The following is a 20,934-nucleotide window of genomic DNA, read 5'->3' on the forward strand; positions in this document are numbered from 1 at the left end:
TTTTAAAGGGATTAAAATTCTTGTTGTAAATGGCTCCATGACACAGTTCTGGAATGAAACAAAAGCAGAAGGCTACCAAGAGCTCTAGGAAAGTTATTGCTCTCTTGGCAAAAGCAACAGAAGCCAGAATTGCTTCTTTTCCTTCTTCCTGCTTTGGATACAGACTTGATGTCTGGAGCTGTAGTGGCCATCTTAGGGTCAAGACCTATCGCCAGACCTCCTATTATGCATTGAGTGGGCCAAAAAGTTCATTTGGATTTTTCCATCTGGTCAACCCAATAGTTTAAAAACAAACATATCCTATAGTCTATGTTTTCTTGTAGCCAAATACTATGCTAAGCACTGTCCTTAAAACAACCCACTTTACAGATGAGAAATCCTGCTCAGAGCAACCTACTAATTCTGTTGGAATATGAACCTAGATTGTCTGAGTTCAAAGACTAGTGTCTTCATCACACTAACCTGTTTATATTTTTTTGATTCCTAGCTAAGTGCCTGAACTTAGAATATCCCAAGTTCATTGGGGAACCTGCAAGTTGTCTTCCATAGTCAGAGCCACCAGATACCCTAGCCCTGTCCACTATCCAATTCCTGCTGATTGCCCTACTGGTATCACCATCCAGATGCTTCAAACCATCTGCCCACAAATCTGGATGAGGCATCATGCAATGAGCCCGGCTCTTCAACCAGCCACAGGAGCACACTCACACAGCACAGCAGGCCAGGCACCTGTGGCCTCACTGAGAAAAAGGCTCCATCCTCTCTTTCACAGCATCCCTGGTTGATGGGGGTTCTGGCTGTCTCTAGATCTCAGTGGAATCTATAGGTAAGTCAGCAGCTGAAACATCTTCACCCTGCTTGTCTGAATCAGGAAAAGTGCTGTGACTCAGAGCAGAGGGCAGGGCTGGGCTACCATGGAAAAAACCTAACTGAGGAGATTCCTGTTTTACAACCACAACTACCCAGGCACCCACAACAGCCCCGTTGCTGACATTTGCTGCCTCTGTCAGGTAAAGAGGGAAATTAAAGATGAAAAACAGGCCTGCTAATTCCAAAAAAGACCTGCTGACTCAGAGAACCCCATGGCTGCTGATATTTTTCTTGGCATGTGGCAAATTCTATCACAGCTTATCCATGCTTCTCTCTCAAAGGAAGGGCAACCTTGAGGCAACAAGCTGACAGGCTCAAAAATGAAAGGATTGCCTTTGTCCAGTCAAAGTGCCTTTCCTAAAGCAGAGGTATCCTCTTGGGCCAGTGTGAGTTTTCAGTTTTATGTTCTACATTAAAGAGTGAAAGTTAAGTTCTGACTTAACTGTGGTATTATATACTCTATCACTGTATGGTTTTGGTCCCTTACAAAAACACTGTCATACTGAAAACATGTTTGGTAATATAAAAATAAACACTTTTGAGGGATTAGAATATATCAGGAAAAAAGAGCAAACATTTAATTGGCAGTTGCAATATTAAGCATTTTTCATACATTATGCTTTTGTCCTCAAAATTATGATGATCCTATTCATTACACAAAGTGAGAAAAGTGAAGCTTAGACAAGTAAATTACCCAACATGATACAGCCAGTCAGTAGCAGAATCTAACCATATCTAGGGCTGGCTGGTACCAGTTTACAATTTTCCCTAAACTGCCTCTAAGAAATAAGCATAGAAAAAAATGCCTCAATGTTACTTGAAAGCAATAACTTTGGATATTTAAGTGTATCAATCAGCCACTGGATTCCTTTCCCAGATGAATCATTGTATAATTGTATATGCTAGAATTATGAACTGAGTTGAGGCATTACAGTTTTGGTGTAAGACTATAGGAATCTACCCAGCCCACCCCATCGTCCATTCCAGACCTTGATGCATGTTGGCTTTGGGCCTTCTGTGACACGGGGCCATAGCAGCAGTTGCCAGAAATCCAGAGACAGTCCCCATGCTGCCTTCTGTTGTGCACCATCCTAGGCTCACTGCAGGAAGCTATGACACGGCACCTGCAGGAAGCTGGCCAGGCACTGCTACCAGGGTCAAGACAGTGGTGCCTAGACTGGGGATAGGGGGAGCAGGGAGTCCACCAACCTCACAGGACAGACCAGGAGGACTTAGATCATTTCAACCTCAGCAGATATTATGTTCCAGCCTCTGTTCTAAGCCTTAGCAATAGAGGAAGAAATTTTTAAAATGTGGTTGTTTGGTTGCTCAGTCATGTCCAACTCTTTGCGACCCCATGGACTGCAGCATGCCAGGCTTCCCTCTCCTACACCATCTCCTGGAGCTTGCTCAAATTCATGTCCACTGAGTTGATGATGCCATCCAACCATCTCATCCTCTGTTTCTCCCTTTTCCTCTGGTCCTCAATCTTCCCCAGCATTAGGGTCTTTTCCAAAGAGACAGCTCTTCACATCACCTCATTTAAAAATGAGAATCCTGTATTTATGGAGTTTTTAGCAACTCTAAACAATGACCAATGTGGAGGGAAGAGCAGAGAATTCCCCAGAATGTTCTGCATTGTGTAAGATGCCCGGGGATGACTGAGACTGTAAGTAGGATACCAACTGTGAAATGCAGAGTGATATCTTAATATTGAAAATTGAATTTCTCTCAAATCCAGTAGGAGAGAATAGGAGTTTGTTGTTGTTTAGCCACTAAACCGTGTCTGATTCTTTGCAACCCTATGGACGGTAGCCTGCCAGGCTCCTCTGTCCATGGGATTTTCTAGGCAAGAATACTGGAGTGGGTTGCCATTTCCTTCTCCAGGGGATCTTCCCAACCCAGGAATCGAACCCAGACTGCATTGGCAGGCAGATTATTTACCACTGAGCCACTTGGGAAGCCCATGTGGAGTTTGGGGTAAACTAAAAAAGATTTAGAGAAAGGGAAAAAATGTGATGGCTTTTGCATCGTATTGTGTAGAATAAAATTCATGCCAACTACATTCTCTCTGTGATATAACTAAGACGACTTTATTGCTTTTTTTTTTTTTTTTTCCAGAACAGATACAAAGGGAGAGTGACTTGCCACCTTATTTCTCTGTGATATGTGCTGAGGACATCTAATCTCATTAACCCATGCTTCTAAGAAAGGTTAAACTATAATTCAGGATTTGGTCTGTACCTCCAATTTCAGTAAAGTCATGTCACCCTGGGCTAAGAGAATAAAAAAGAATAGTATTCTAGTAATGGCAAATTTTCAGGGCTATACGTATGTTCAGAAAATTTCTAGCATTTTTTAAAAATTTCTTTCTCTAATTTTTGGTTGTTTTGGGTCTTTGTTGCTGCATACAGACTTTCACTATTTGAGGTGAGTGGGGGCTACTCTTCATTGCAAAAAACGGGCTTCTCATTGCAGTGGCTTCTCTTGAAATTTCTAGCCATTGATTAATGTTAGTCTTTCTTTATTCCTAACCAAATGCTTAATGAAAATTGATGTATTTAAATTAGATCCATTAAAGATAAGAATAAAAGACAAATCTCTCAGAGAACAAATTACCTCAGCAACATTCATGAGCTCTTAAAACCAAGACTGTCTTAAGGTTGGATCTTGGTAGAACATTCAATGAGAATATTGGAAGGACATCATGGTGGCAGCTAATGTCAGTACTTATTTCTTTTTCTTTCCTCAAAATCTTTTCAGCTCTGTTGTCTACAACCTCAAAGAAATGTATTCCTTGGGAAAGATCAAATCTCATCCAACAGCAAAAGGAGTAACATCTCTGAGATCCCACCCTCCTCCTGCTGGACAATCCTCAGCTCATTCTAGTCCTGGGTGAGGCTTTGGGGATGACTGAGAAGTGAAGTGGCTCAGTCGTGTGTGACTCTTTGTGATCCAACTCTTTGCAATCCCATGGACTGTATAGCCTAGCAGGCTCCTCAGTCCATGGAATTTTCCAGGCAAGAATACTGGAGTGGGTTGCCATTTCCTTCTCCAGGGAATCTTCCCCATCTGGAGATTGAATCCAGGTCTCCTGCATTGCAGGCAGACACTTTACCCTCTATGCCACCAGGGAAGCCCGGGGATGACTGAGAGTTGAATATAATGCTAATCAAGTTCAAGAGGCTGGGCCCTCCCAGTGAGACCACCCCCCCCCCCCAACGAAATCTAGAAATGCAAATGAATTTGCATCTTACCTGAAAGAATGGCAAATTGTCTGTGAAGTTGTTCAATTATATCCACTGCCACCAAGGGCCTGATTTCCTGCTGCATAATTTCATCTGTACAAATGAAATACAAATTAGGTTAAATTCCTACAAATTATAAAGAGAATTTAAAGGAAGAAAGGGAAGTTTCCACCACTAGGGAAGTTTGGGATGTGGTTATCGAGATATGGTTATGGGCACATTATTCTCTTGAGAACTCAATTCCTGACAGGCAGAAATGGATCTGGTTTGATGCTTAAACACATGAGCACAGGAATACATTTCTAGTGCCTCTCCCAAGGTTTAGGGAGGGATCAATAAAAGGAAGAAACCCTGAAGTTTAAGTTTCAGTAGCTTCACAGTAAACCTGCTAGTATGGTTTCATTACCAAGGCAGGTGCTTAGGGTCTGCTCACTCCTTTGGGTCTGTAGGACATGTTAAATACAAACAATGTAAGTAACCAGAGTTCATCTCAAACTGGGTCATGAAACCAATCTGGGACTTACAAAGGTTCTTTGATTTTTATTCTTTTCCTCACTTCCTTTCTTTCGGCCTCTCTCCTCAGTCAACTCCATTCCTTTTTTTTCTCCCTTCCAGAAATACTTCATGGAGTCTCTTCCAACTGGCAAACATGTTTAAGGACCTTAAATAAAGATTAAGTTCACTCCTAAACTCCTCTGGGCAGAGGAAGGCATTTTCATGATTAAGTTCATAAGTTTGGTTCACTCCTCACTGAACCAAATGTTACAGGTTTCCAAAGCAAAAATTCAAATCTTTCAAGCACAAACTTACAAATGTCCTCTAACCCCAAAGAGTGATTTATAATCACTAAGACTGCTTTTACCCATTTGGGGAAAGGGGACTAGAGAGAAGGGAAGACTGAGTGGCATCTCCTAACCTGGCCTGGGCAGAGGAAGACATTTTCATGCTTTCTCTGCCTAGGACACTATTATCCTCATTTAACTATTTCCAAGGGAACCTCAAGAAATGATCTAGCAGTAAACATCAGGTTAGCTTAAGGCACAAACCAAATAACTTTGTATGTTGAAGCTAAACAGGTTATCTCAAGTGTTTTGGCATGGAGACAGGGTAATGTGATTTTCTAATACTGATCATCCGAAGGTAATATTTGGGAAGCTCCTCCCAAAGCCTTGGTTTTCACTTCTCAGCCTTGGTATATAGGTTACAGATGATGCATATGGAGATGTACCTAGTAGGCGCTACACAAACACTAGCTCTGTTCATCACTTGGAAAGGCCTTTCCTATATTTGCTTTCTGAGAGTCTTATAGGGGGTGGTGCTATTCAAACTCCAAGATGCTTTTCAGTGAATTCTACCACTTTTTCTGGAGGGAGGAAGGTAAACCCAATACACATTCCACTCTAAATTCACTAAAAATTCAGACTCCTGTATCACTGTCACAGGTGTTGCCTCCTATAATCAGTCTGCATGCAGTAACAACACCAAAGTCACTATTTTACAAAACAGGAAGGGCCTTCTCTGTTAGATTCACAAAGTAAAGCCTCTAACAGTAAAAAGATATGAAGTCTGAGATCTGCTTGAAAATATTCCAGAATTCCCTTCTGCTAAAAACTACAAGGAGTGGGAGATGGCAGGTGGGGTTTGGGGGAAGCTGAAACCAAATTGACAAAATGTGGATAATTGTTGAAGCTGGTTGACGGATCCTTGGCAGTTCATTATACAATTCTTTTGCATATATTTCTGTTTCCATAACAAAATTTAAATTACAAATGGACAACAGCATAGAAAGTTTAAGCAGAAATAGGAGTTATATAGTTGAAGAGTTTTTCAGATTACAATCTCACAGTGATCCGGGAAAGTGGCATACTCAAAACTACAGCTGGGTTGTTATTTTTCCATACCTGAGGCAGTCTATTTAAGGGAAAGTGACCCAGAGAAAAACCAAGATCATAAGATGCAATTTATTGTTATTTTACCTCAATATTTGAGGTGTGCTTTAAAGTAAACATTTTAATTTTTAACATTTGTTTATTTATTTGGCTGCCCCAGGTCTTAGTTGTGGCACATGGAATCTTTTAGTTGTGGCATGTGAACTCTTAGTTGTGGCACATGGGATCTAGTTCCCTGACCAGGGATGGAACTCAGGCCCCGTGCATTGGGAACATGCAGTCTTAGCCACTGGACCACCAGGGAAGTCCCCCTAGCATAAACATTTTAAATTAAAGAGGTAAGATCTGAAAGAAACAACAGAAGTGAGTTAAACTAACCATCCCTCTGTCCCATCTCATTTTTTAAGTGAAGAAATGGAGAGATTCTGACCTTGCTTGTGGTCACACAACAATTTCAGTGTGGAGCCTGGGTCAGCCTTGGATCACATGACTCTAAGAGAGCAAACGTGATGGAGTTTCTAGACCCCTCGGCCTTGAGGAGCACTGACTTCTGCCACCCCTGAGATGTTGACTGGTGTCTCTCATCTTGGAAATTGCCCAGTGCTCCAAAAGGACGTTTTCACCTGCCTCCTATGGTTACGAAAGGTACAATACTAAAACTGATGATTTGTTTTTCCAGGAATAGAAATGAGCTGATTTGCCTTTGGCCCCAGTTTTGCTGACCGTGTTATCCCTGAAGACTTCCCAGGTCTCAGTGAAGGGACCTCATAACCCAACCTGGCCTGCTGCAACAGACCATGAAGATTTCTCAAACTCATTGCTGACTGAGCACATGGAGGTGTGACCTCAGACACTGGCTTTTAGTAATGCCTGACACCTGTGGGCCTTGCTCGGTTCGGCCTCATTCATGCTCTGTACCAGGAGAGACACACAAGACCAGTCCTTGCTGCTGGCAGTCCCCGCTACACACGCCTGTAGAGATGGAGCAGGGAGGGGAGTGCAGGAACTCTTTAGTCTAAAGGAACACCTCCCCCTGCAGTGAGAAGGAAGCTGCCTCAGGTCCACACAGCCCTGCATGCCAAGGGCTGTTTCTGCCAGTTTCTAGCCGGGCAACCATGGCAAGAACACGCTGAACCTCAGAGTCCACATGTATAAAATGGCTTTTCCTTCTCCAAGAACAGCTGGGCACAGCCAGTGACAACCCACTGACGTGGTGGTACCTGCTGCACCCTGCAAGTCCCTCAGTCCTATGTGGAGGCTTCCTGCTTGCTATTTTGGATATGTGTAAATTAAAGTTTGTCTCTTTGTATCCCACACAAGGCAAAGGGAAGTGGTAAGTGAATTTCGACACAATTTCTATCCTATGCAAAGTTACAAACAGGCCTGGAAAAAACTTATCCCATTTTGGTCTTGGATATATATACAAACATGAGATTATATGCTACCCTGGACCCTCAGTTCCAAAAATGCAGGAAGCATCCACAAGGGCCTTGGAGGTGATGGAGTGTACCCCAGCACATCCAATAGGAATCCAGTCGTAGGCAGCAAGCAATACATCTTTGTCTTCCACCACCCCCCAGCCACCCCCCAACCCTTGTCTGAGAGCAATACAGACTTTGGGGCAGGACCCTTACTACTGACTGCAACCTCCTCCTCAGGGCAGAGGGCAGGAAACAGGCTGATAACACCTGATGCAGTTTAACTGTTGCAACTAGCAAGAAATAAAGGGCAATGAAACACTTAGCCTATGTTCTTGCTGTTCTGAGACTTGGGTCACACTGGGATTTAAAAGACTCAAGTATGGTCTGAGGAAAAAGGAACCAAAACATAAATAAATAAACTAGTCATGAAATTAAAAGATGCTTGCTCCTTGGAAGGAAAGCCATGACAAATCTAGAGAGTGTATTAAAAGTCAGAGATATCACTCTGCCAACAAAGGTCCATAAAAGACTATGGTCTTTTCCAATAGTCATATACAGATGTGAGACTGTATGTGACTATATGTGAGCCCAAGCCTTTTCGGACTATAAAGAAGGCTGAGCACCAAAGAACTGATGCTTTCAAACTGTGGTGCAGATGAAGATTCTTGAGAATCCCTTGGACAGCAAGGAGATCCAACCAGTTAATCCTAAAGGAAATCAGTCCTGACTATTCATTGGAAGCACTGATGCTGAAGCTGTATCTCCAATATTTTGGCCACCTGATGCAAAGAACTGACTCACTGGAAAAGATGCTGATGCTGGGAAAGACTGAGGGCAGGAGGAGAAGTGGGTAACAGAGGTTGAGATGGCTGGATGGCATCACTGACTCAATAGACATGAGTTTGAGCAACTCCAGGAGACAGTGAAGACAGGGAAGCCTGGCATGCTGCAGTTCATGGGGCTGCAAAGAGTCAGACACGACTTAGTGACTGAATGACAAAATTAATAAGGGGAAAACATATGATCTGACCCAAGAAGGAAGGCAGACCCTAGTTTGACAGACTGTGCTACGTGTCTACTTTGCGCAGAGAATCTGGTAGGCAGAAAGGATGGAAGGATTTGCTGTTAGCTGAACTAGGAATGGGACCAGGATCTCCATTCAGCCATTGTTCATGACACTAATGAGAGCACTAGCTCTGAGCCAACCCTCACAAGACACTTTACAGATAACTCATTTCATTAGTTAATAATGACAGAAAAGGAATGCACCTAGAACAAAAATGAAACTCCTCTTGCCACTCCATCCTCCTAGCCCTGCAACTAGAACAGACTTTATTGCTGAGAAAACTCTTATAGACCAGAGGCTCTGAGGAATCAGTCGCTAGGTTGGTACAAAAAGCCACCATGGTGTCATGCTGTGTTTCACTTGTCTCTCTCTCTTTTTTTTCTTTTTGACTGCACTGGGTCCTCATTAGCTGTAGCATGCAGGTGGCATGTGGGATCTTAGTGCCCTGACCAGGGATCGAACCCACATCCTCTGCATTGGAAGATGGATTCTTAACCTCTGGACCACCAGGGAAGTTCCTCACTTCCCTTACTGGCTAGGTTAGAAAGAACACAAACTCATTTTCCTTCTTTTACTGAGTCCTGTGCTATAGCAATACTTAACCTGAACCAGATGAATTGGTATTGAAGTCTTGTCCATTAGTTAACATTGAAGAAGAGGCACTTGAAAAGCAGATGAGAGAATTTTTCAAGGAGAAATTTAGAAGATTTTAAAAACCAAAAACACTAGAAAATGTCCAACTTCTAGTAGTCAAATAATGTAATTAAAAGAGCAATAGAATATCTCATTTCACCTTAAAGCAACATACTATGCTGGAGTTATGCTAGAAAACTAGTACTTCTGCATAGCCTTGGAAGTGAAGCTGGTAGTGTCCTTTTAGAAACTAGTTTCACAATATTTTACTCAGTGATTATTGCAGAGATTACATACCAAACCCCTTATATATATACATACACACACACACACACATATATATATGTATCAATTTATTTAATCCTCAAAACAACTCTAACAGCAAGCAATATGGAACTAGATTTGCTGGTCCAAGGTCAAGCAGCATGAGAATTTGAATCTTAACCATTATAATACAGAGCCTCAATACACAGTCATCAAAATCTTCATAATCTTTTACCTGTTCATTCTATATCTGGAAATATATAGAATGAGAAAACAGCAAAATAAAAACTCTGCACATAAAAATGTAGACTAGAATATCACCTATAAAAGTGAAAAAAATGAAAGAATCATGATGTAATTATGAATATCATGTTCATAGAAAAAGATTTAAGATATAATTTCAAGAACAAAAAAATCATATGTATGGTAAGATCGAAGCCAGTTTCAAAAAGAAAGAAGAAAGCATGTGGTATGCGTGTGCACACATGGATACAGGCATCTGGGAAAGGAATACATAAAAGAGTTGTGTGAGATCCTGTGGTTACCCCCTTCAGTTTACATGGAGAAAAGTACATTCTGTAACCTTTATTTTTTATGCTTATTAGACTTCATTGAAGTACAATTTACATGCAGTACAATGAGCAAATCTTTTTTTTTTTTTTAATGAGCAAATCTTAAGTGTACAGTTTGATGAATTTTGCAACCACATACATACATTAATGCAACCACAGAAAAGATCAAAATAGGAAACATTTCCATCCCCCTAGGAAGTTTCTTGTCCCCTGTCCCAGGTCCTGTAGCCCTCCCTCCCATAGACCTATGTGTTAAAGATCACACAGGTACCTCTGTCTTCATGACCCAGAGCTCAGTACTGGTAGGGCACACTGTACCCTGAACAGCTACTCTCAACACCACTGGGGCCCCAGGGGAAGATGCCACCACGCGTCTTGGTCTATAGCCTCAAAAGAAAAGGCGAACTGTATCCAAATGCTATGATGGCTTGTGGGCTGTGCCACTGCTGATGTCAGGGACAGACACTGCTTCAGAGTGCTGGGAGGACTGGAGCAGCGGAAGTGCTTAGGTAAGAGAAAAAACAAATTAATTAACTTGTCAAAGTCTTCCTCTCACATGGCAGGAATGCTGGAGATTCTTACATAATGAAACAAGCACTACCAACCATCAACATTCTCACATTTTTCCTTCCAATTAATGATGCAAATATATTCAGAATTCAAACTCCTTGAACACAATTACATTTTACTTAGATCACATTTAGTTTAGATCTCCACTCTCAATGGAGCTCAACTTGTGTGAAAATCTCAATTATAACAATACTGTGTTTGCTGACATGATGAGAAAAAAATAGTGACTTATGGATTAGAGATCTCTTTATGATTCATCCAAATTTAACTGGCCCATCAACACAACACTCAGATGTATGCATTCCATTTATTCATCTTTGCTATTTTCTGATTTTTACCCATATAAAATCCATACCTCTTTGCATATTTTAAATTTTGTTCTTATGGGGTATGTTTGTTGGAAAAAGATAAAACAGTACATTTTATTTAACTGTGGCTTGTGGGCCTCTATTTGTGTACTCTTGCCCCAGGCTCTGCAAATGGTGGTTTAAAATTGCTTTGAGAAGTGATGAAATATTATTAGGTATAAGGATTTCTGTTTTTGAACACTTATCCAAATCTCTTTTCTTTTATTTTTTTCATTTCCAAAAAAAAAAAGGTTTAAGTTTCTTGATTACTGTTGACATCCCACATTGTGCCCTTGCATGAGACAAGCACTGCACCAAGGTGGAAGTTTTTATGCAAAGTTTCCTTAGCAATAACAGATGGAGATGATGTTCCCCTCAGGGCTTCCCTGATAGCTCAATTGGCGAAGAATCTGCCTGCAACGCAGGAGACCCCAGTTCAATTCCTGGGTCACAAAGATCCCTGGAGAGGGATAGGCTACCCACTCCAGTATTCTTGGGCTTCCCTTGTGGGTCAGCTGGTAAAGAACCCACCCGCAATGCAGGAGGCCTGGGTTCAAACCCTGGGTATGGAAGATCCCCTGGAGAAGGGAAAGGCTACCCACTCCGGTATTCTGGCCTGGAGAATTCCATGGCCTGTATAGTCCATGGGGTCACAAAGAGTTGGACATGACTGAGCAACTTTCACTTTCTTTCTGTAGTCCTTCATAACTTCAGGAAAGGCAAACCAGCTCTGTGCCTGCTGAATATTGAATAAAAAGCAATCAAAGCCCTGCAGGAAATAAAGAAAATCTGTGAAAATAAAAAGAAAAAAGAAAATCTGTGAAAATACTTGATCCCTCTCCACTTTAAGGCTCTCAAGTTTTAGCACTAGGTTTCAAAGTGACATGACCTGTATTATAATCAATACTGCTCCAGAGCAATGCTCTCAAATTACAATGATATATAAATCACATGCATTTTAAAATGCAGATTCTGATTTAGTAGGCCTGGAATGGGCCCAGAGATTCTGCATTTCTAAGAAACTCTCTTGATGCTGCTACTCTAACAGACAAGCAAGCACATGTTGAAATCTGATTTTAGACTATCCATGTTTCTTCCCAGTTGCTTACAAAGATGCAGCTCAAAAACAAACAAAAAAAGCAACTTTTAATTTGAGTTTTCCACTAGTGCTTCTCTTATCGTTCAATAAAAATGATCATCTATATGTATTCAAAGTATTTTTGAAACTGAGAGCAACATGGTGTAAACTTACATTTCCTTCTGTGTTGATTTTAAGATCAGCACCCTAGGAAACAAGCCAACCCTGCCATAAGCACTTATTTTACCTCTCCTTCAAGCACCAAGTACCACCCTACTGCTCAATGTGGGCCCCTTGCTGCTTACCTACCCTTCTCATTCTGGGACCACTCCCAGCCTGGGATTCAAGAGAGAAGCAGTGTCTTGGGTACAATAATAAAATATGATCACAATAATAAAATATGATCTAATGTGATGAGATGAGAAACCTAAAAATATGACTAATACTCATTCAACATGGCATTCTTCCATACATTCTTCCAAAGTTTCACATCTTTCTAAAGCTCTTAAGAGAGAAAAATATCTTAACACAAAGGAATCAAAATAGTATGACCTTATACATTTGAGCAATAGATGGATAAATTTATTTTTGCTTAAGAAAAATCCCTGGAGGCTCTGGCTAAACATTCCTTCCCTCCTCTCTCAGTGTATTTATTCATTCAGGTACTATGAAAGTAGAATGAGAAACTGGACTTGCATCCCAGCTCTGTCACTAACCAGCTCCTCAATCTTCAGGTTCTCCCTCCATAAGATGGGAATGAATAATAATAATATCTCCTTCTAGAAGGCTGTTGTGAGTATTATTACCATTTATTGAGCACTTTCTACCTACTGAGCACTGTGCTACATGCTGATAAAATAAAAATTCATATTGTACATGAAAAATTTAAATGTAAAAGTTTTTCCCTGCCCTTTGGCCTTCTCTCTCCCTTCTGGCATTCCTTATGTCTTAACCAGACCTCCCCAATAGCAGAAAAACCTGCTCAGCCATAAAGATCAACTTTTCTACTATGGAGCCAGACATACAACTCCTTAGACAATAACATTCCTTTCTCAATCCCGTACCCTTGTCTGTGTAGGCATCTTTGGTGAACTCTGTATATATAATGTCAATATATCATTTCCCTTAAAGACAGCAACTGGTGCTGATTAGTCAGCACCTGGGCAGATTAGTCACCTGGGCAGATACTGGGCTGCATGCACCTAATGGGAGTTCTTAGCTTAAATACTTACTTATGACTTTATTAATGTTCAGCTCAGTTCTCAGTTCAGTCGCTCAGTCGTGCCAGACTCTTTGCGACCCCATGAACCATAGCATGCCAGGCCTCCCTGTCCATCACCAACTCCTGAAGCTTGCTCAAACTCATGTCCATCGAGTTGGTGATGCCATCCAACCATCTCATCCTCTGTCGTCCCCTTCTCCTCCTGCCTTCAATCTTTCCCAGCATCAAGGTCTTTTCCAATGAGTCAGTTCTTCACATCAGGTGGCCAAAGTATTGGAGTTTCAGTTTCAACATCAGTCCTTCCAATGAATATTCAGGACTGATTTCCTTTACAATGGACTGGTTGGATCTCCTTGCAGTTCAAGGGACTCTGAAGAGTTTCTCAACACCACAGTTCAAAAGCATCAGTTCTTTGGCGCTCAGTTTTCTTTATAGTCCAACTCTCACATCCATACATGACTACTGGGAAAAACATAGCTTTGACTAGATGGACCTTTGTTGGCAAAGTAGTGTCTCTGCTTTTTAATATGCTGTCTAGGTTGGTCATAACTTTTCTTCCAAAGAGTAAGTGTCTTTTAATTTCATGGCTACAGTCACCATCTGCAGTGACTTTGGAGCCAAAAAATAGAGTCTGTCACTGTTTCCATTGTTTCCCCATCTATTTGCCATGAAGTGATGAGACTGGATGCCATGATCTTAGTTTTCTGAATGTTGAGCTTTAAGCCAACTTTTTCACTCTCCTCTTTCACTTTCATCAAGAGGCTCTTTAGTTTTTCACTTTCTGCCATAAGGGTGGTGTCATCTGCATATCTGAGGTTATTGATATTTCTCCTGGCAATCTTGATTCCAGCTTGTGCTTCATCCAGCCTGGCATTTTGCATGACATACTCTGCATATAAGTTAACTAAGCAGGGTGGCAATATACAACCTTGACATACTCCTTTCCCTATTTGAAACCAGTCTGTTGTTCCATGTCCAGTTCTAATTGCTGCTTCTTGACCTGCATACAGATTTCTCAGGAGACAGGTAAAGTGGTCTGGTATTCCCATCTCTTTCAGAATTTTCCACAGTTTGTTGTGATCCACACAGTCAAAGGCTTTGGTGTAGTCAATAAAACAGAAGTAGATGTTTTTTTCGGAACTCTCTTGCTTTTTCAATGTTACTAATTATATTACTTTTATTGTGCCTATTTTACAAGGTTATCTTTTCTTGCATTACCAAATGTGTGACTAGGCAACTTGAAACCATTGACCAAGTATATAGTTCTATAAGATCAATGATTGTACTAGTGTAACTCTAGATATGGGATAGAGCAATAACAGGGAACCATAACAGACTAGTAAGACAGCAGGTCCAGAGGATTTTGGCTACTGTTAGGAGGGCCTAGTCCAGTAATAGTACATTGAGTGGCCTATCAACAAAATCCATGCCTGACCTAAGAATGAGCATTCTTAGTGTCGTGGGACAAATTGGTCATGAAATGCCTTCCAAGCCTTGGTTGAATTAAGACTGAAAGGAAAGGGATTGTAAAATAAAGAATATTGTCCACCATGCAATCCTACAAGAATCAAGTCACTGCCACTGGCCTACAATACCCTGAAAGGAATTCAAGGCAAAGATGAGGACCTTCTTTGTGCTTTAGGAAAACTGAAAGAACTGGCCCTCAGATAGTTAAATATTTCCAGGAGAAAATTTTATGCATCTGGTTCTTTCAGCTTCTCATACTTAGAAAAGCACTAAAACCATTAACTAAGATATCTGTTCCTTGCAAATAGCAGTAACCTTCTACCAAGATGAAGGCCTGACTGCATGTACCCCTTCATCAAAATCATATATACACTAGCCTTACCCCCCTCTTATCCCTTGAGAACAGTTCTCAAAGCTCTCTGAGAGACTGTCTCCTGGTTATAGTCTCCAGGCTGGCTTGAATAAAAATTTCCATTTCTTCCTTAGATTGACTATTAATTTGTTTCATTGATGATGCTTTACATACATTATCTAATTAAAATAGCATGTGAAATCAATTTGTATATAACAGATTCAACAGAAGCCAATCAAGTTTACCATTCAGTTCTTTGAGCCATGATCTTAATGATGCTGCAACACATTTTTCTCGAACACTCACATTACTGCCACCCATTGGTGATTTGGTTTGAAATACTGCTTGTAAATTTCCCACTGATATCATGTGACTTCTTTCTCTTTCACTGTGAACTAAGTATGATAGAACTTGTTATGCGCTTGGAAGAACTCAGGAGCAGAAAGGAAATTAGAATTAGATTGAAATATAATAGGGATGTAGTATATGGTAAAAGTGGCATTTCCCAGGACTTCCTTGGTGGTCCTGTGGTTAAGATTCTGAGCTCCCACTGCAGGGGGCACAGGTTCAAATCCCCTGTCAGGAAACTAAGATCCCACAAGCTGACTGGTGTGGCAAAAAAAAAAAAAAAAAAAAGGAAAAGAAAAAAAAATTGGCATTTCCCATGGGGCAAGAGGGAGATTAAAGATCCCCTCACTATCTGCAAGTCCTAGGAAATCTTTTGTAAGCCAAAAGGGTATAAAGCAAAGAGGTAATTACCTCAGTACACAATGCCTGCATTCAAACCCTGGCTCTGCCACATATAGCAGAATAAACGCAAGCAAGTCAATGAACTTCCTTGTGCCTTAGATTTCCTGATCTGAAAATGGGGGAAATTATAATACATCCACCTAGTATGGTTGTTGTAAGAACTGAGTTAATGTTAGAAAACTAAAGAAAAATTCTTAATATATGGTAGGTGCTATATAAAGGTATTTTATTATTGTCAAAAATTTTTAATTGTATCCAAATTTCACTTCTTGCATCAAAATAAACTCCAGCCATGATTGATTCATTAAATAATGAAATGACAAAAACACTAAAATATGGGAGAACATTTTTATAATCCTGGAACTGGAACAGTCTTTCAAAGTGTAACAAATTTCAGTAAAAGACTGAGTTAAAATAAAAAAAAAAAGAAAAGACTGCATTAACTAATTTGTAAACTGCTTTGGCAAGCCAAACACACCTTTAACAAACTCAAAAGGAACGTAACAAACTGGAAAACTTTACAGCACATGTGGCTAATAAAAGGCTTATTTCCCTAGAATATAAGGAGCTCTTACATTAATAAAATTAACAAGAAAAAGGTAAAGTGGGTTGGATAGTCCCCTACCCTCAAAAAGAAAAAAGATACAGCCATTCCTAATCCTCAATACCTGTGAACATTACCTTGTTTGGAAAAAGGGTCTTTGAAGATGTGATTAACGCTCTTGAGAAGAAGAGCCTCTTGTGAATTGTCCCATGCACGGAATGCAATCATATAAGAGAGAGGGGAATAGGAGAAGACCATGGAGACAAGAGATTGGAATGATGCAGCCACAAACCAACAAAAACGCCTGGAGCCATCAGAGACTGGAAGAGACCAGAAACTGAACTTCCTCTAGAGCCCCTAGAGGAGTGGAAGGTCGGGTGGGGCGAGTACCTTGATTCTGGACTTCTGGCCTCTAGAACTATGAGAAAATAAATTTTTGTTGTTTTAAGCCATCAAGTTTGTGGTGATTTGTAACAACGACCATAGGAAACATACATCAGGCGTAGACTGAGAACAGACAGTTCACAGAAGAAACACAGGCAATGAATATGTATATATATATAATGTTTAACCTCACTAATAAATGTAAATTAAAGCAGAATGAGGTCTTTTCTGCCTGATGGATTGGCAATTTTTTAAAGATAAATAACATACAGAGTTGGTAACACTGTAGGCAGATTCTCTATAGGTGAAATTATAAATAAATAATTTGGGGGGGTTGTGCTGAGTCTTTGTTGCTGTGTGTGGGCTTTGTCTAATTGTGGAGAGTGGGGACTACTCTCTACTAGCAGTGCACAGACTTCTTATAGCAGCGGCTTCTCTTGCTGTGAAGCACAGGCTCTAAAGCATGGGCTTCAGTAGTTGCTGCATGTGGGCTCAGCTGTTGAGGCTCATGGGTTCCAGAGAACAGGCTCAATAGTTGTGACTCAGGGGCTTACTTGCCCCTCAGAACATGGGACCTTCCTGGACCAGGGATGGAACTAGGGTCCCCTGCATTGCAAGACAGATTCTTAACCACTGGATCACCAGGGATGCCCATAAATAATTGTTACTTTTTAAAAAATGTTTATCAGTTTAGAAATATCTGTCAAAGTGTTTAATATTCGGTCTTCTGGCAAAGAATTTCCATGTCTAGGAATTTAATCTAAGGAAATCTTATCACAAGTGCAAGATATGTGAGTACTAAGATGTTTATTATGATATTATTCCTCTAGGGCAAATGTCCATTAATAAGGGACTGGTTAAATAAAATATGAAACAGCCAGACAACAGAATACTAGGCAGCCATTAAATACAGTCAGACAGAGCTATATGTACTAACCAGAGAAAAAGTTCAAACCATATTGTTTAAAAAAAAATAAAGCAAGATACAGTACAAAATGTAATCACTTATGTTGTTGACATATATATGTATAGAGGGACTTATATATTTGAATGTTTTTGCTATGAGATACTGAGGCAAAGATGGATAGCTCCCCACTCAACATTCACAGTTCCTCCTACATACAGTAGCATTACCATTGGAAGGCAGCTGTCTGGCCAGAAACTACATCTCCCACTCACCCTCCGCACCTCCAGTTCCTGCCAAGTAGCCAGCGAATGCCAGTGGGAGATGAGCAAAAATGAAGAGCTGGGGCATTTCAGAAATATCTGAATGTCTCTTTCCCTATCTGCAGGCTACAAGGTGACAACTCTGAGCTAGCAGCTAACAGAACCACAAGACAGAAGTAGGCAGGGTCCCTGAAACACTCTGAAGGAAAAGAGCCACTCGGCCAGGAACACTGTGAAGTTGCTCAGTCGTGTGCGATTCTGCAATCCCATGGACTGTAGCTTACCAGGCTCCTCCATCCATTGACTTTTCCAGGCAAGAGTACTGGAGTGGGTTGCCATTTCTCTCTCCAAGGGACACTGTAGTGGAGTGCATTAATCCAATGCAATTTAGAAGTTGTTAACAGCAGTTGGTGAATTCCCTGGTGGCTCAGTGGTAAAGAATCCGCTTACCAAAGTAGGATATGTGGAATGTATGTTTGATACCTGGTCTGGGAAGATACCCTGGAGGAGGAAATGTCAACCCACTCCAGTATTCTTGCCAGGAGAATCCCATAGACAAAGGAACCTGGTGGGCTACAGTCCATGGAGTCGCAAGAGTCAGACACGACTTAGCGGCTAAAGAACAATAGCAGTTGGTGTTACCCAAACTTACAGGTATGCATTCATTTTCTAATACTTTAAGTACATTTTCTTCTAAAAAGAAAAAAAATGGGCGGGGGGACTAGCAAGTGAAAAAGCAAGCCCCTAATTTTTGACTCTCCCTGGTCCACAACAATTAAATAAAATGTGGGTCTTGATAAGCATGTATGTTGATCAGTGTGTCATCTCTTGAGTCTCATGCCTTAGCCCCAAGGAATCAGTATTACACCAAGGAGTCTCCTGACAGCCTCCCACGAACATAAGATCACATAACTGTCAGCAAGGCTCTTTAGATACTCATAAAACTTGCATTAAGAGACTCAAACTTTTGTTGTCTTGAGTCACAGAATGAAACAACTGACAGCCGAAGTATGTAGGCAAATATTTCACAACCTTTTATAATGGGGGAAGAAAGAAAAGCAACAGTAGTATACGCAATGCTGCAAGTTTAGGATTCAGAAATCTTCATATTCATCTTTCACATTACTTCCTCTCTCATGATCAACAAGACTGTAAAGCTCTTAGGATTCAACTCGAGTGAAATTAGGGCAATAATTTACACCTGAATTCAAGCCCTTACAAGGATTTGTGTGCATGCTCAGATGAGCACCTATGTGTTTTAAGAATGGATAGCAAAATCTGATTAACAAGTTGTTCTTTTCTTAAATAGCAAATATATAGTAGCCCTCCCATGAATCATGTCTCAACTAGAAAGTATACTGCAACAATGGAGAATCTGTTTTAAAAGCATACTTCTCCATTCAATAATTCCCCTCCCGTGAAGAAACAGGTTCTATGCACAGATAAAGAGTTATGAGAACAAAGACATTTGTTTTAATCATCTTTCCAAGTCTATGATCTAATGGGGATAAATGTATTGGTATTATAAACACTTCAAGGAAAAAAAGAAAAAGGCCGGAGTGAGGGGTGAGGAGGAATATACAAATAAGCCCATCCATGAAAGAAACAGTCTTAGAAACAAGCAGCTGCTTCAGCTCTTACAGCATCTGTCTTACTGGCTTCCAAAGCCATGTAAGGCATGCTTAGAAATGCTGTTCCTTCTCACCCAGCCCACGGAGAGAAGTGTTTTTCTTTTTTAACTCTTAAACCACCAGTTTGTGATCAGCTCATGTGTCTAACATGAAGTCTTAGCATTTCAGATTTAACGCTTTTCTTCAGACATAACATTTTTCTTTAGGAACATGAATTTCATAACCTGAATTCTCATTTTCATTTTACAAAAGCAATTGTGTTAGCTATTTTTCAAAAAATAAAAACTGCAACTAAGCAAAAACTAAAAAGTAAAATTCCTTACCATTCCTTCACCCCAAATTAGTTATCTTATGGGTGTATAATAGTATGTATATATGTATATACATACATGCTTTTAAAATGGGTTCATACTTACACATCCCATCCTACAATCTGATTTTTAAAAAATATTTGGTTATCTCTTTTTAATATGAATTTCTCAGTAAATGATCACCTTTGTTTTGTTGTTGTTCAGTTGTCAAGTTGTGGGTCTTTTGTGACCCCATGGATTGTAGCCCCCCAGGTTCCTCTGTCCTTGGGATTTCCCAAGCAAGAATACTGGAATGGGTTGCCATTCTTTTCTCCAGGGGATTTTCCTGACCTAGGGGTCGAACCCACATCTCACATCTCCTGCACTGGCAGGTGGATTCTTTACCACTGAATCATCAGGGAAACCCCAAATGACCACCTACAACATTGTTAATAGCTGATTAATATTTTAAATTTAAAAAGTCCCTTTTAAACTCCTTACCAAACTTGAGACAGTGTTGCAAAGTAATTTTTAATGTAAAGTTGGTTAGTTAAATCATCAATCCTGTTGAGAACAAGGATGAATAACAAAACATAAGACAAAGGCATCATTGCTCTCACAGTACCTTTTTTTGCCATATATTCTAGCCTGATGCAACTTCCAAGGAAATGGTAGTAAGCCCTCATCTCTGCCTCTGTGATCCCCACAGAGGTGCAAGGTAAGTATCTAGGGTCTTGCTGCCCACACCGCGTACACCAGGAGGCCATTGTATTCCGGAAGTTCTGCCCCTGCGCTCTCCTCGCTCCTCTCTCAGCACTGCACTTGCATAAACATGTGTAATCCTTTCTCCTGGCTAATCTCTCTGAAGTTCACTCAAGGGCATTTCATTGCTGACAGTTTATCCTTTGGATTGGAGAGTGTTCACAGGATTATAGGCCCAACAGATGACCAAATCTCTTCCTCAGGAAACTGGGGGATGAGGAAGCCAGAGAGGGAAATCCTAATGCCAGTGAGAATTAGAATGTTTTTTCTTTTTTTAGAAGAATCACTTCATAAGATATACATCAGACCACTGGATATTTTGAAATAAGATAGGTACTTTCCTGGTGGTGGTCCAATGATTATGACTTTCTCCAGGTTGCCGAGGAATAAAATCTACAGAATTAACA

At 40.6% G+C, this 20,934-nt stretch overlaps 1 protein-coding gene across 1 annotated transcript in view; it reads right to left on the reverse strand.

Annotated features, from left to right (window-relative positions):
• Positions 1–20,934, reverse strand: part of MCF2L2 (MCF.2 cell line derived transforming sequence-like 2) — a 273,630-nt gene that overhangs the window by 216,969 nt on the left and 35,727 nt on the right. Inside the window, exon 2 of the mRNA XM_061166666.1 lies at positions 4,128–4,211. Coding sequence (XP_061022649.1) covers positions 4,128–4,211 — 84 coding nt within the window. The remainder of the gene's footprint in view (positions 1–4,127; positions 4,212–20,934) is intronic.

The sequence above is a fragment of the Dama dama genome, chromosome 19, assembly GCF_033118175.1.
Source record: "Dama dama isolate Ldn47 chromosome 19, ASM3311817v1, whole genome shotgun sequence".
Lineage (NCBI taxonomy): Eukaryota > Metazoa > Chordata > Mammalia > Artiodactyla > Cervidae > Dama > Dama dama.